The 16,217-nt window shown below is 43.4% G+C and overlaps 1 protein-coding gene and 1 long non-coding RNA gene across 2 annotated transcripts; one reads left to right on the top strand and one right to left on the bottom strand.

The window, feature by feature from the left end:
* Positions 1 to 7,586: 7,586 nt before the first annotated feature.
* Positions 7,587 to 12,919, bottom strand: LOC309607825. Its single transcript, XR_014232567.1, has 2 exons — positions 12,722 to 12,919; positions 7,587 to 12,242 (listed from the first exon to the last, which is right to left on the bottom strand). It is a non-coding gene; the product is annotated as an uncharacterized lncRNA (long non-coding RNA).
* ABT1 (activator of basal transcription 1) lies at positions 12,898 to 16,161 on the top strand. Its single transcript, XM_082346816.1, has 3 exons — positions 12,898 to 13,194; positions 13,869 to 14,074; positions 14,230 to 16,161. The coding sequence occupies exons 1-3, from the start codon at positions 12,954 to 12,956 to the stop codon at positions 14,608 to 14,610; spliced, it is 828 nt and encodes a 275-aa protein (XP_082202942.1). The 5' UTR covers positions 12,898 to 12,953; the 3' UTR covers positions 14,611 to 16,161.
* The last annotated feature ends 56 nt before the right edge of the window (positions 16,162 to 16,217 follow it).

Below are 16,217 nucleotides of genomic sequence, written 5' to 3'. Positions count from 1 at the left end.
CAGTGTTTTGGTTCGAGGACCTGGTACCTTTGGGACTGAGCTTGGAGCCACATTGGCAACCAGGCCTGGAGCTCTGGGAGTGCCAGAGTTGGGCTCACCCTCAGCGCGTTCAGAGATTCCGACTCTTGGATTCCGGAAGCATTTTGTGGTCTATCAAGACATGTTGGTGAGAATGAGGGTAAGAGGGAAGATGTAGTGAAAGCGAATGGAATGCATGCCAATAATTTCAGATAATGCTTACATTCTTTGCGTTTCATGTCATCTTATATAACAGAAACAGTCAAAAAATCTAGAGTCCTATTCATCCCTGTCGGTCCAGGAAGAATTTTATGGTCTCTTAATTCGCTGAGGGAAGACTGTTTCCAGGGTGCCCGGCTAGCTCAGTCGGTAGAGCATGAGACTCTTAATCTCAGGGTCGTGGGTTCGAGCCCCACGTTGGGCGAGTACTCTCCAAACCTTTTGCTGTCAGCTACATTTCGGCACCTTCCTCTAATCTCCAAAACAAAGTGCCTCACCGTTGTCAAACGAGGAATTTTAGAAAGTATTGAATTGTGGAATCCCTGTGACCAGCTGTGGTTTACTGGCTCTGTTGAATTATTCCGGCCAGCTCTATGACTCCTGCAGCGTTAAGCCTCATCGCCCCCTGGCGGCAACGCACTTCTCTGGCTTAGAGCTTTTGTTTGGATAACTAGAGATACATGGTCTCTGGTAGGGCATTTAGGCTCCGGGGGTGATTCTGAAGCACTATCCCCACCGAAAAAGGTTTAGGATGCAGGGATGTTGGAAAAGGTAGTGTGAAGGTGGAGACGATCCAAACAAAGGAAACAGTTTGATGGGCAGAGGCTCAGAAGCAGCAATGTCCATGGAGAGTTTTGAGAATGGTGACTACTTTCTGGCCCAAGCAAGTGTCATTATGTAATAACGGGAGACAGATTTTCTATTACCACTACCTCATACACCCTTTCAGCTCCTGATCAACCACACCTAAACAACACAATGGACCTCCTTATAGATAATGCTGTTTCCAACCTTTCTTCCCTTCCTTCGGCAAGTAAAAGAACCAACCAACCCACAACAGGTTGCAACTGCCTACAAAATAATATCTAAAGACTTAAGCCTGGTTTTTATAGTCCAAATTGCATTTCTGCCATTCTCTCTTGAATGGGAGTGTGAAGGATAGTCAAGAATAACTTTAAAGTCAGAATACCAGCTTTATAAGTTTATACTAAGAAAAAAAACTAAGTGGCGCAGTGTGTTTTTATTTGCCCTCAAATTTGGGAAGGCAAAATTCATATGAAAGGTTGCCTAGTGTATAATCAGAGCAAAACGAGTTAGATGTTAACAATATTTATGTCGCTTTGAAAATCTGATAATGCTGTCTGCACCCATTGAGACCAAGAGCCCCAGAACTATCAATATTGTATTGAAAGAATGCCCACTTCTGAGCATGCTGGAGACAGGACAATTTACCACTCTCCATCCTCCCCCATCTAAACTTTCCTTTATTCTTTACTCAGGAAGCTGAATATTGTTAATATATCCCTTGCTCCATGTGATGTTATATTCAGTTTTAAAACTGTTCCGTATTTTACCTATTTAGATCAATAGCACCTATGGTTGGGCACATGGAATCACATGTTTTAAACTAGGTAGACTCCCTACAATTTGGGAGTATTGTCAGTATATACACGATGAAACCGAGAATCATGGGTCAACTTAAAATGGATGGACAAGAAACAACTTTCCTAGAAGAGTACACTGAGCCTTAACTGTTTTCCAGGTCTCAAGACATCTTTCAAATTAATTGATGAACATATTTTTATTAAGCGCCTTTTCCCTGTTGGATACTTAAAATGAAAACATCCATATAACATGGGCCGTGCCTTCAAGAAGGCTGTCATTTACTTACTGGGTGAATGTAACTGACTCAAGTGAAAATTAAATTCTCAGTGGTATTTTAAGTGTCTGGCATTAGGAAATGAAGCTGCTTGGAGTGACTGTTTTAAAAAATAGGTGATGGTGACAGAAACGGAGTTAAGAAATTACCAGTGTTTATCCAGTAAAATCAAGGGAACAGAGACCCTGTATCTGACTCATATGAATATTCTACTTACTAGAGAGAACAATCATTGAAGATATACAGACTACATGTTGTGGGTATTAAGCCCTAAGTCTTACTGTAAAGCCTGAACTCTTGATCACCCAGCAGCCTCAGCTTAATGTTTTGGTTTCCTGGTATGATGAAAACTATAAAGGGATGTCCTAGATAGAGGAACAAGTATTGCTGGTGTTAATAAGCCACATGTCCTGTTGTCAATTAACTTAATGGATTTCTGGTTTATAAACATTTTTTGAGTTGCTTGGAACAGACTGCTTTTTCCCATTCGTATGGCCCTTTGGCTATATTGTTAAAATTGAGTTGACATACTTAAAGATTGCATTTCTGAACTCAAGACCTGTGCCAACATCTCCAAGGCCAAGGCCATCCTGAGCTTGGTCCTGAGCACAAGCTAACCTAACTCCTTAGACATAACATTGCAACTGCAAAGGAGTCCTTGATTAAAGGTGGTTTAAAAGGGCACAGGTTGGGGGCTGGTGTCTTAGTCTGCTTGGGCTACCAGAACAAAATACCAGAGACTGGGTGGCTTAACTGAAAAATTTTATTTTCTTGCAGTTCTAGAGGCTGAAGAATCCATGATTAAGGCACTAGCTGATTCCATTTCTGGTGAGAGCTCTCTTCTTGGCTTGTAGAGGGCTGCCTTCTTGCCATGTCCTCAGTGGAAGAAAGAGGGAGTGAGCTTCCAGATGTCTCTTCTTTAAAGAACACCAATCCAACCTTAATTACTTCCTTACTCCAAATACTGCCACACTGTCGGGTGGGTGTTAAGGTTTCAACATATAAGTTTGGGGGGGACAATATTCAGTCTACAGTAGGGGGGACAAAAAAAGCAAAACACACTACGACATTTCGGAATTCAGGAATTTGACACACAGTAAGCTCTCACATATTTGTTGAAAGAATAACTTAGTTGCATTGCCTTTAGGATACTTAACAATCTTTTATATAGATAACATTGTTTAATAAATCTTATCAAATTAACTAAAAAAAAAAAAAAACTTAGTGGCTTTCCCTTGGGACAGATAATCTGAAAGCGGAGTCCACAGACTCTCTATTCATAACTAGAGCTTGACTGATACTGGACTGAGCCAGATATGAAAGAAAAGCCAGAGGTCAGTAATTTGGAGGCTGCCTACAAGAACATGTTAGCCTACAGTTAGGTCTGAACTTGGGAGGACAGTCTCTGGAAGAAAAGCAAAGACAGACACAACCACAATTTTGTGAATACACAGGTCTGTTCAGAGAAGGTTACCAACAGCAAATTGTATAGTCAGGTGTGCTTCAGGAAGTCTTGGTAGTTGAGAAGAGTAAACAAGACACAGAAGTCAGGGGTTTAACCCTGTTCGAGAGCAGACTTGGAAAGCTGGGGTCATAGGTAAAGGAAAAAGGAAGTATTCTACTCAAGAGTATTATCTGCACCAGCAGCCCAAGGTGACAATAGCTCAGGCATTCCAGAAACAAGCCAGTATTATTTTTTGAACATGGAATAAAGAGGAAAATATATGTATGCCAGAACATATTTTCATATTCAGCTGGATTCCAGAGTTCAGAGTACTAGGACTTTTTCTAAAAGATAAATGTTTACATTAGCAGAATACACTTTTAATATATAGTATGGTCTAAACTACCAACAAGAGAGGTCCCATTAACTTAAATACCAAGCGTTTTGAGTCAGAGCCTTCAAAGCTGAAAATCTTTACCTCCATGACTCAAACTTACTCTTTGAGCTTTTCAATTTGACACCTTTTGGGGACAGAGTTTATCTTATTTGCCTCTGTGTGTTCCCAGCACTTAGCATGGTGCCTGGAATAGTCAGTGCTCAATGCATGTCTGTGAATATTAAAGGTCACTGTTGTGTATATGTTACCGAGTTCAAGTTCCCACTGCTTGCCGCATGACAGGTCAATAAATTGAGAGACAAGTTTTGGGGGCTCGGAATAGTGACTTTATTCGGAAAGCCAGGCGTCAGATAAGATGATGACCTACCGTCCCGGAGTACCATCTTATCAGGGGCTGGACGCTGGTTTCTTTTATAGAACAGAGAGGGGGAGGGGATGAGGAAGTAAAGTAAAAAGGCCTTAAGTCTTGCAAAATATCTCCCGGTTTTGGCCATCCTCGGGGAGGGGATGCGTTAATTTCTGCTTTTCTGCAGCCATTCACAGGTGGGCAGGGTCAGGGTGTTTCCCTGTGGGGTGAACAAAGGCACTTTAATTTAACATTCAGGCAGAGGGGCAGGGTTCCCCGAGGCGGGCCATTATGTATGCCTATAGCTATAGACCGAATAAAAGCAATGGAAAGCAAAGGTCAAAGTAAAAGAAACAGATCCAACATTGCAGTCAGATTTTGCTCTTCCCTGTTACAGTATTGGGGCAAGGCCGGCGGACCGAGAAGATGGAAGACAAAAGTCCTCAAGAACCATCTTGCCGGGGTTTGGATGCTAGTTTCTTTTATGGAAAAAAGAAGGGGAGGTGAGGAGATAAAGTAAAAAAGGCGATAAGTTGTTGCAAATATTTCCTGATTCTGGCCAGACTCAGGAGGGGATATGTTAATTTCTTCTTTCCTGCAGCCATTCACAGGGAGGCTGGGTCAGGATGTTTCCCTGGGAGCTAAGCAAAGGTAGTTTTAGCTTAACCCCTCAGGCATGGGAGGCAGGGTTCCAGGAGACGGGCCATTATGTATACTTTAAGCCTTAGGCAACGTCCCTCTAGTGATTAATTTATAGCAAAACTAATAGAATGCAAAAGTTAAAGAAAAAGAAACATATCCAGTATGGAGTCATATTTGTTCTTCCCTATTGTGGTAGGATTCGAAATTCATCTCCCACCTGCATCTAAGAGTACTGAGGAAGGGGAAAAAGAAATGAACACCAAAACTTTCCTGCTTCTTATATTTTCACACTGTTATATTTTATTGTGTAAATATATGGAAAAGAAGGCTAGATATATATGGAAGAACCAGACGTGATTCTTGACCTACGAGAATTCAAGTTATTCACATACACACACACACCTCAGAATCCCTCAAATCTGCTGCTTGTTCTTTTCTCAAGGCTCCTTAAGGCCTGTCTAGCTTTCTCTCTGTCTGAATCTTCTATAATGTGGAGTGGGAGATAAGGAAGGAAGGAATGGATCCTTTTTGTAAAAGCGTAGTTTTACAAAATGGATAGTACTAAATACATTTATAAAATAGGACAACTTATTCAGTCAATTGGGGTTGGGGAGGAGATAAAATTTTATATTTAATTTATTCAGACTAGCCCCCTCAAAACAGATGTTTCATGAAGACTTGAGGAGCTAAATGGCTAAATTAAGTGATTAGCAACTTGCTTTTAATTTCAATTCAGAAAAAAAAAAAATCTTGTGCCGTAGAGGAGTGAACACTGGTCTCAATGTTCTACTTGCACAAGGGGGATCGTTTGTCCTATGTGTATGGCTCCACTGTATGACAATGTAATGATTTTTGGTGGAACGTGAAGAACAAAGATTCCTGATGTCGGTTGCCACCTCAAGTGGATTTCACTTACATGAGCGTAATAGCCATTCTGAGCTTCAGACTGTCACAGAAAATTAGACTAGACTCACACTTTGTAAAATTAGTGTTTGAATGACATTACTTTCTACCTTGTTAAGATAATTTAAAAAATATTTTAGCTTCCCATCGACAGGTTTTTTCTGAGTTTAGAATTAGTGTGTTCGTCTGGTTTATCTACAGGGACTAAATGTCAATTAAGAACGTCTTAGTATGGTTTTGAAGAGTTTAACCCTGTGCTTGTTTTCTTCCTCCTCCTCCTTCTGTTAATTATCTGTTAAAATTGCAGATTAAAGTACTTCAAATTCTATCTAAGATTGGTTATTTAAATTCATTCATCACAGTAAAAGACACTCATTGCTAAATTTTTGTCAGTTCCTCATACATCATTATTTTATTTTCTTTTTGCAAACCAGTGGGTGCTACCGTTTTCTCCTTGGTCCAGGGCAGTGGTCCTGTGAAGGAGTGCTGGGTTACAAAAAAAATGTGGAGGCCACTAGGGCAGACCTAACCAACAGCACTGGTGAATAAAAGAATAAGCGCCAACGGCTCTCCAACCTCGTGCAGAGATGGCATGCTCTGCGGGGGAAAACATCGTCGTGATTCCTTCGATAGCTCAGTTGGTAGAGCGGAGGACTGTAGTGAGTGGACCCACAACCAGGCATCCTTAGGTCGCTGGTTCGAATCCGGCTCGAAGGAGTTCACGTTTTGTGTGTGGTTTTTTCACCCTCACCCTTAAAAAGGTGTAACTCAGCTATATATATCCTTGCTGTTCATCTCTTTAGCATCTATTTAAGACTAATCTCAATGTGCAACGAATCTAATTTTTTAAATTATTATTCTCCGTAATAATTACTAATACGCGATCAAACTTCAGGTCCATAGTTCATAAAGGGCCCGTGCCGCAAAGAAGTCCCGAGCCCCGACCAGGCGGATCAGAGGTGGGCCCACTAAGCAAGGGATCCTGTGACAAGTCTCCGCCACCCTACCCGGCATCCCAAGACTAGGGGAGGGGCGGCCTGCTAGGAACGTAGCTGACCAAAGGTTAGTAACTGGTTGGGCACGGGCGCCCCCTCGTGGTATTAGAGTCCTGAGTCTCTCCGAAGGTTTTATTTGTTTTTTTCCCAGGTGGATGCTCAACCACAGACCCTGGGGCACTACTCCCCCTTCTCCGTTTAATTATGTAAAGGTGATTCTCAACCCTGGCGCAGAAAAGTGGGTGGATGTCAGAAGCACCTGGGACTATTTTACAAAGCGCCTATAGTTGCGCCACTTTGAAGGTGGGACCCAGGCATTGGTAGTTTTAAAAGCTCCCAGGTGATTTTAATGTGTTGCAAGGTTTGAGAACCACTGCAGAAGCGAAAAATTTTAGAATTAAAAATAATAGACAAGGGGAAAATTGATAGAATTTTCTACCCACTTTGGTCTAAACTGGTAGCTCCCTTGCTCTTTGAAAGCGACTCGAGGGCAAAAGAGTAAACAAGAAAAATTGTCCAATTTTCAAAGATAACATGGGCCTTGGTTGCAAATTTTATTAGATAGTCCTGGACTGAGCTTCTCACCAACGCACCATAGATTCCAACCCAAACAAGTTCTCCACTGCAATTTCCCTCCCATAATTGGGCCATATTCTGCAATATTCCAGTATCAATTGGCAGTAGCGGCCCCACGACCCCCGTAGAAACAGCCAGATGACTCCAGAAGAGGACGAGTGAATGTAAAAAAAACAAACCTCAAACATACCTACATATTTTTGGCTCTTCAAAATTTCATTAAGAAGTGGAAATTATTTGTTCCAGTTGTAAGAACTTGAGGTGGCCCTCAATAGGTCATACATATGGGAAATAGATTCTGAGAATAAAAATGTAATATTAATGCATAAATAAATTAAGTGTAGATTTGTAAATCCACCTGGCAAAGACCAATATTCAAATCTTCCAAAGGCGAGAGAAATCTTAAAGAATCCAACCTTCCCTATCCTGTCACTGGAGACAAGGGAGAGGCCATCAATTAGGAATTGGGCCCTTACGTAGTAACGTTGTAGCAATGTGTTTATTTACAGAAGTAGAGAAATAAAGGCCGAAGGGTATGCGGAACATAAAGCTGGAGAATGCGGGCATCGATCCCGCTACCTCTCGCATGCTAAGCGAGCGCTCTACCACTTGAGCTAATTCCCCTGCCTCCTAGACACTTCTGCCTCCCATACTTCAATATCCGAATGTAATTCAGAACTCGTGGCCACCTTGGTTTCTAGTCGTTAGACAATAGGACAAAGTACGGGTTATCAAACAGCCCCTGGGGCGCCACCTATAATCTGTTCTACGGTGCTGGATCCTGTTGAGAGAAGACTGCAGAGTGCAGGTGGACCAGGGCGTGGAATCCATAGAAACACCTGTCTTCGAAATTGGGCAAGAGTTTAACACTGGAATCATATCTACGGACACCGGGGACCGGAAGGAAATTGTAGGTACATCCAGGAGGGCAAATCAAGTTTCTCAGGCAATGAGACTCGGCTTTTGGCCATCCCAATAGTTCCTGCCAATCCCCGCACTCCTAAATTTTCCACCAATTGATTCTGCTAGCACCAGAAACAGATGCTCCAGAGTTCCTACGAATGTCCCCTAAGATCTGCTTTCTGTCTGGCTTTTTTTTATCGATAAAAACCACCGTCGGTGGACACAAGGTCACGAGGGGGTGTGCGTCCCAGTTAATTTCTCCCTTCATTCTGGCTTCGTAGTCCCGATTTCGATCAAGGGTGTACAAGTTATTTTTCTAAGGTAAGCACTAATAGAAGTGAATATAATCATGGCTGCAGGCTTAGATCTGGATTCCTTGCAAAAAACCGAAAGTAGTAGTTGCCTCTTTTTCTTCTGGGCCTGTGGAGTACTAGGTACCAGGTACTGTGCTAGGTGCTGGTACTTCACAGAGCTAGTTCTGAAGAGAACTCTTGAGCATTGCCAGAGACCCATCACTTGCAAGAAAGCCATGTGAAGACCCTTCCCGTCAACTGCTTCTTTGTCTGAAATTCCATCATTAGAAACTTTTTTTTTTGGTTTAATGTTATTTTCTAGTCCCAATGAAATTGGGACAAGGTGATGAAATGGAGAAGATAAAACATTTTACTTAAGAAAGTGACTCTATGTCCCTATGCTGTGCAGGCACGCTGCGCAGGCCTCTCCAGGACCCTTTTAATGCCCTTAATGCTTGCTCTTCTCTTTTCTTTTTCATTGCAGTCAGGGCTGACAAAAAAGTGAATAACCTTCTGTGGGAAGAAATCCTCCACCTTCCTGCACCCCCTCCATTTGAGACAAAAGAGTTCAAAACTCAGGTGTTCTAAGTGGGTGTGTAGAAACCCACCATTCATCTCAAAACTTGGCTCAAGGTCAGCCTTGCCTTGATTCTCTCCACCATCTGGGTGTTCTCTCCTTCTCCTTGGACAGAATTTACCCAGCTACAGAAGTCAATTTGGCCTCCACTCATTTTTTTTTCTCCATTTATTTTCCATGATTCTATTAGGGGTGCAAGTGTGGAACTGGAGTGAAAGAAAGTGGACTAATTCCATAGCTCAGATCCATGGATAAAGCTTTGGGATGACTGACTGTGAACTGGGAGCAACTGGGGGCTTTCAACCATGAGCTGGGAGTTCTTGTTTCCAATAACATTGGATTAGGTATTAAAATTTCAACAGCTTAGCTTGCACAGAGGTAAAATGAAGATCAAAAATAATATCTTAAAATTCACATGGAAGTTTTCCCAGTTGTTAAACTACTGACTCAACTTTAGGCTCACTGTTCTGGACTGAACTGTGTTCTTCCAAAATCCAAATGTGACTGTATTCAAAACTGGAAAGTAATTAAGGTTAATGCAGTCCTTAGGGTGGGGTCCTGATCCCATAATATTACTATTCTCATAATGGGAAACACCAGAGAGTTCTCTCAAGTCAGGAAGAGAGCTCTCACTGGGAATTAAATGGCTGTCATCTTGATCTTGGTCATCCCAGTCTCCAGAACTGTGAGAAAATAAATTTCTGTTATTTAAGCCACCCAGTCTGTGGTATTTTGTCATAGCAGCCAGAGCAGACTAAGACACTCATCCTTCTTTAATCTGCCTTGTGATAAAGGAGGTAGGACTCTGTAAACCACACTGCTGATTTACTACTTGGCTCCATATTAGGCTTTGCCAAAAAGGAAGCTAGAGGGAGAATGCAAGGCTGGAGGAGGAAGAGGAAAGGTGGACTTGTCTTTTCTGTTTCCTTTCAGAGAGCTTCCTGTTCCTCTAAGTATCATCCCAGGAAGACTTCTGCATCCCAAGAGACGACAATTCTGTAGCAGCAATTGAATCCAGCACCATGCTGAAATTTTATACTTGTTGGCATCTCCGCTATTTTCCACCTTGTATTCAAGGCACAGATAGGAGGACACTTGACAATAAAAGAGAAACTCCACGTCCTACAATCTCTCTTCTCCCGCTGCTACTTCTCTATTAGGTCAGGAACACTGAAAGTTGCTAGATGATATTTTCTTAGTTTGTCATGGAAAGGGATTTAATTACTGAGTTCAGTATCGACTACGTCCTCTCAGTACCCCTAATAGAATGAATTGGCGATTGCCATTTGAAAAAAAAAAATGTGGAATTTTTAAAATAATATCATTTTGTAGAAATAATAGTCTTGTATAAATTTGTAGAAATAAGCACAGATATTTTATAGAGAAATACACTTAATCTTTTCCTTAAGCATATTTCCAAAGAAAGCCTTTTCTCTCCAGATAATTTAGTGTATTCTCCATTTGTGTCTATTTCTGCTTTAGGCACAAGTGTAAGGCAATCTCTGTTGAACCTCGATGTTTGATGATTTTCTTTGAAAAAAGAATATATTTGCATTTAAATTTTTTAGGGTTTTTTGTTTCACCTTAATTGCTCCACAATAATTATGCAATATATGAACCACCCAAATTATTTATCCAAGTAAGAAAATTCACACACACACACACACACACACTCCACATATTTCATCATTAGAGCTATGAATACACACAATTTCCCATGAGATTTTCAGAAAGAAGAATCACAATGATACCAAAATGCACTGGATATTGCTCTGTTCACAACTTTGGGATCCTCTGCAACCCAGATGTCTGTGTTTACGTAATTATATCATTTATCGAGCCAACCTAGACACTTTTGAGAGAAAAAGGAGAAAGTAATTAGAGGGGACAGCAGGAAATCGGGCGTAATCCAGGGAATTCACCCTAGGTATATAATACTTAGGGAGGAGGACATGGGATACCCGTAGGGTTTTTGTTTTGAGATATACATAGAACAATATCCTAACGTCTTAAATGTACAACTCAATGGATTTTACATGTTTATTAAACCCAGGAAACCAACTACCCAGATTATGACATAGAACCCATTCAGTGTCTTAAAAGACTGCTTAAATTTGATTATACTTTCAAAAGTGAATATGAATATTATCAAAGCGGAAACCATCTGGATAGACATTAGGAGAGGGACTCTAAAATAATGATCATAAGTGGCCCTTCGATAGCTCAGTTGGTAGAGCGGAGGACTGTAGGTACAACATGTTGGATATCTTTAGGTCGCTGGTTCGAATCCGGCTCGAAGGACAAGAATTTTGAAAATTGTAGACCGAAACAAATCAAACATACACATAAAGCGAATGAACTCTTTCCGGTCCAAAAGAATAAACTGGATAGTAACTCCGCTTCAAGATAATAGCTCCCTCTTCAACCCATTTAGGAAAACCCTTTCATTTATGCCTCACTTCTGATTGAGAGAGAAGGCGCTAAGCTGATGAGACAGCAGGAGTGTCAAGGGTGATGGTCCTATCTGTATTGTACCCAAGGGAGCAGGATAATGAATTAAAGCACAACTCTTTAGTGTTCAAGGGCATTAATTTTTTAATATACTCCTATAATCACTACCCATATCAGTTTTAGAATATTTCTAGCACCCTTCATGTTTGCTTCTAGTTTTGAAATAAACTTATAGTCAAAATAAAACTACAGGATTGAGGTAAAGATTATTTAAAGTATTCTAAGACCATCCCTTTAAGGATCCTTCGATAGCTCAGTTGGTAGAGCGGAGGACTGTAGATGTTTGATCATCGGTCATCCTTAGGTCGCTGGTTCGAATCCGGCTCGAAGGACTCCCCTTTTTGAAAGGTTGTCACTGACACTGCAGGCCTGAACATGATAGAAAAACTGAACAGTGATTTGTGTTCAGCTCTTGTAGGAATGAGTGTATAAACAAACAAGCGATCCTCAGGTACGCCCAGGAGCCTGTCAACAAAGGTTGCTTCAGCGAGACAGAAGGTGAGTCAGAGTGTCCTCTTGTGGTGACCATTTCTTCGGTACCTTTAATTCAAAATAATGAGTACGCCACTGAGGCATATTTTTGGGTGGCCTACCCTGGACCCCAACACTGAAAACAAGTCCTGGAGAGAATAAAGCTCGCGGTACAGGCAGTCGCCTAAATCAGGGCCATGTATACATTTGACAATAGGTATTCGTAACATAAGTATAAATACGAATCATGCATCAACACAAATGTAAAACAGGTGCCAAATAAGTTTCTGAAAGAAATAATTGTCAAACATTAAAATTTTTTAGACATTTTATTCACAAAATCAAATTTTAAATTAATATCTTAAACTAAATTTTTTTTAACTAAATGAAAAGGTCACAGATGAAATTTTCAAAAATTAAATCTCAACTAAATTTCCAAAACTTATATTTGCAAAGTTAAATTACATTTTCAAAACTTAAATTTAAAATATTCAAATCTCTAAGTTAAATTTTGAAAAATAATTAAAACTTCAAACTTAATTAATTAAAAAATTGAAATTTAAGTAACCTTTAAAAGTTGAGTCATCCCCCAACCTGAGTCTCACCCGAGTCCCTTGGGTAAAATGCTATTTTGACCGCTAGAACACAAAGAAACCTCCCCTCACTCCCAAAACAGTTCTACAAAATTTCCGGAAGAGCCTGCCTCATCCGTCCTTTTGCATCTCACCGAGGAGTGCTATAGGGTAAGTTCTACTTGGGGCTCTACCTCTCCGGTTCTGCCTCTTCAGCTCAAGTTCTCTCACGCTTTGAATCTCCCGGCAGACCCGGGGCCCACTTCCGCCCTCTCCTCTAGGCCTAGACTCTCGGGCACCGCCCAATCTTGTCCTTTCCTTTGTCGTCACCCGGACCGACCCCGCCCCCTCGACACAGGCCGTCGCACACAGTGCGCGTCAGAGGCGCGGCGTTTTACGGCTGCCTTGCTTTACCTACCCGCAAGCATGGAGGCAGAGGAATCCGAGAAGGGAGCCGCTGAGCTGGAACCTCTGGAAGGGAGTGACCAGAAATCAGAGGCAGGGGAGGAACAGGAGGAATCCGAAGAGGCGGCTGGCGGCAGCAAGAAACGGGTAGTGCCAGGGATTGTGTACCTGGGCCACATACCGCCCCGCTTTAGGCCTTTGCACGTACGGAACCTTCTCAGCGCCTACGGCGAGGTCGGGCGCGTTTTTTTCCAGCCGGAAGGTAAGTGCTCAGGCCTTGGCGGTGAGGGTAGGAGGGTGATGCTCGCTGGCAGTGAGCACTCAATGCGTGTTCTGTTGCCTCAGCTGCCCTGGTCCGAGGCGCTGACGGAGCCGGGGACCGGCGTCCGGCTTCTTTGGTAAATCGGTAGCGCGCATGTCTCTTAGGAGGCGGCGATGGGATGTGGATAGCGCAGTATACCTCGCTGAGCCTTAGTTCTCCGATAGCTAATTTCTGGATTTTAATTTCGGCTCCGCCCACCCTTCTTTCCTGAGCCGAATTTACCAGTTTGTTAAATGGGTACAGCCTGAATTAAAATGTCAGTGGTTTTTCCACAAAACTGAACGTATCTCTTTGTCATCGCGGCCCAGGTCAAGAGAAGGTTTATGATCGGCCGCCCCCAGCTCGCATACAGACACTAATTGGAATTGGGGTTGGGGGCCTGTGCGGGTTTTAAAGAGAGCGTTTAGGGCAGACCTGATAAAGGAGTTAACATTTGAGAAAAGGATTGAGTTAGACAAGGGGAAAAGGGTGGACTTCGCAGTTATCCTCCGGGCAAAGACCTTGAGGTGGGACTCTGGCCTGAGGGAAGGTTTGGAGAATTCGGCGAATGGGAGGTGCAGTTGAGTGGGTGCTGTATTGGCCTCCTTGACCACTGCTCTGTCTTTGCTTCGCAGACGGGTTCGTGAGACGCAAGAAGAAGGCAGCGGCAGCCCCCGCTGCGGGAGGAAAAAAGCGGTCCAAGTACAGCAAGGACTACACCGAGGGCTGGGTGGAGTTCCGGGACAAGCGAGTAGCCAAGCGTGTGGCGGCCAGTCTTCACAACACGCCCATGGGCTCCCGCAGGCGCAGCCCCTTCCGTTATGACCTGTGGAACCTCAGGGTGAGGGGATCGGCTTGTCTGCCGCACCGCTCAGCCTTCCATCTTCCCAGCCCCAGCCGGCGCACCCCTTCACCTCTTGTTGGCCCCGCCCCTCCCATCTCCTCTCCATCCCAGATCTGCCCTACTCAGATCTTTTCTTGTTTTCCCTTCCGCAGTACCTGCACCGTTTTACCTGGTCCCACCTCAGCGAGCATCTTGCTTTTGAGCGCCAGGTACGCAGGCAGCGCCTGAGGGCTGAGGTTGCCCAGGCCAAGCGTGAGACTGACTTCTATCTTCGAAGCGTGGAGCGCGGACAGCGTTTCCTTGCCGCTGATGGGGACTCTACCCGCCCGAACGGCTCCTGGGCCTTTGCCCAGCGTCCTACTGAGCAGGAGCTGAGGGCCCGGAAGGCAGCTCGGCCAGGAGGACGTGAACGGGCTCGCCTGGCTAACGCTCAGGACCAGGCCCGCTCCAACAGAGGGCTTCTGGCCAAGATCTTTGGATCCCCTACCCCCTCAGAGAGCATGGAGGACTCCTCACTAGTCAAGAACTCTTGAGGGGCAGGGAGGCCCCTTCCACCTCCTAGCCCAGCCCAGCGTCCTATCTACCTGATAATGAATACCCAGGCAGACATTTTGTTGTGTTTCTCGAACCAGGAGTCTCTGGTGAGTGCTCAGACATAAAAGTTTTGAAGGCCTCTCCTTCCCCCTCCAATTCCTATACATGCCTCGTTGAGGCACTTAGTTCTTACTAGCATGATTATGACTACTGCACATATCTGTTTTGCCTTGTTTGATTCTTGGCTACCTGCCTCCTGCCCACTGGGGCCCTCTAAAAATCCTGCTTTCTGGCCCCAGGAAGAGCCTTTACTTTGAACGAGACTGATAATGGCTAGTCCAGACAGCTGTTTACCCACCACATTACTGGGCATCAGCAACATCCTTTTTGTTTAGAAAAGATTAATAGGGACAGGGGTTAATGGGTTAGAGTGGCTTGGGAGCCACCTTCCAAATGTATTTATAGAAAAGAAAAAATATGTATATTTTTTATATGCCTTTGTAGTTTATGGGGGGTGGGGATGGTCATTGGATAAGTTCCAACTTCTGTCTGTGTCCCATTCACTCACCTTCACTCCATCTCCTGATCTCAGACCCCCCCCCACGCCCCCCGAATTCAATCTGCACCCTTTTCTATGTATCTAATCAATTTCTTAGGCCATGTTATTAATAGTTATCTAATTCAGCATTTACTAAGTCGCTGTATGAGGACATAGAGTGACAGTGGTTCACATGGCCCTTGCTGTAAGTCTTATAGACCAGGGGTCCCCAGCCCTTGCGCCTCGGACCGGTATTGGCAGCACAGCAGAAGGTGAGCGGTGGGCAAGCGAGCGAAGCTTCATCTGCCGCTCCCCATCACTCGCATTGCCGCCTGAACCATTCCCGCACCCCACCCCGCCCCTGTCCGTAGAAAAATTCTTTCACGGAACCGGTCCCTGGTGCCAAAAAGGTTGGGGACCGCTGTTACAGACCACTTAAAAAAAGATAAATGTTTAAGAAATAAATGCACAGAAGTACTACAGGCATCATCATAGATGTGTATAAGGGGTAGAGTGGGGCCATGGGAAGGCATGGGTGACTCTATCTGGGAAGGGAAGCAATGCTCTCAATGTGGAGCTGATTTCTGATCCGAGGCTTCTGACATGGGTCAGTTTTCACCAAGTTTTTCAGATCATTCTTGAAAAGTGAACAGAAGTCTGAAAGAGCCTAGTGTATTCCTATAACTGCAAACAAAGCTCCACGGATGGAGTGTTGGGTTCAAACCATTGTAAAGTTAGGCAAAGCCTAGGAGGTGTACACATGATGTCCCTCTGGTGCACTTATACATGTTGTCTACGCTTAGACGAGAAAGTTCATAAGCAACGTGCAAAGCAGCTCTGGAGGTGACAAAGAATCCGTGTAAGCCACTAAGGGGAACTGAAAACTGAGGTGTTACAATAAACTGAGAAAAATCTACACACAGCCTCATAATAGATTAAAACTTTGGTCAGTACCAGGCTTTTAAACTTACAGGAGGTGTTAGAGTGATAATAATAAATAATTTGAGTTTTGCTTGTGCTGTGTTTGTTTTTTTGTTTTTCCCTTCACTGTCATCAGTATAATTATCC

Source organism: Balaenoptera borealis (assembly GCF_965194805.1).
Source record: "Balaenoptera borealis genome assembly, chromosome: 12".
Taxonomy (NCBI): Eukaryota; Metazoa; Chordata; class Mammalia; order Artiodactyla; family Balaenopteridae; genus Balaenoptera; species Balaenoptera borealis.
The sequence above is the reverse complement of the archived record's forward strand: the minus strand, read 5'-3'. Positions and strand labels throughout refer to the sequence as shown.

What these genes read in the sequence shown, in the direction of transcription:
- ABT1 (XM_082346816.1), top strand. Translation starts at nt 12,954, where the DNA reads ATGGAGGCAGAGGAATCCGAGAAGGGAGCCGCTGAGCTGGAACCTCTG. An exon ending in CGTTTTTTTCCAGCCGGAAG is followed by an intron (nt 13,195 to 13,868) that starts GTAAGTGCTCAG and finishes TTTGCTTCGCAG; the next exon opens with ACGGGTTCGTGAGACGCAAG. An exon ending in ATGACCTGTGGAACCTCAGG is followed by an intron (nt 14,075 to 14,229) that starts GTGAGGGGATCG and finishes TCCCTTCCGCAG; the next exon opens with TACCTGCACCGTTTTACCTG.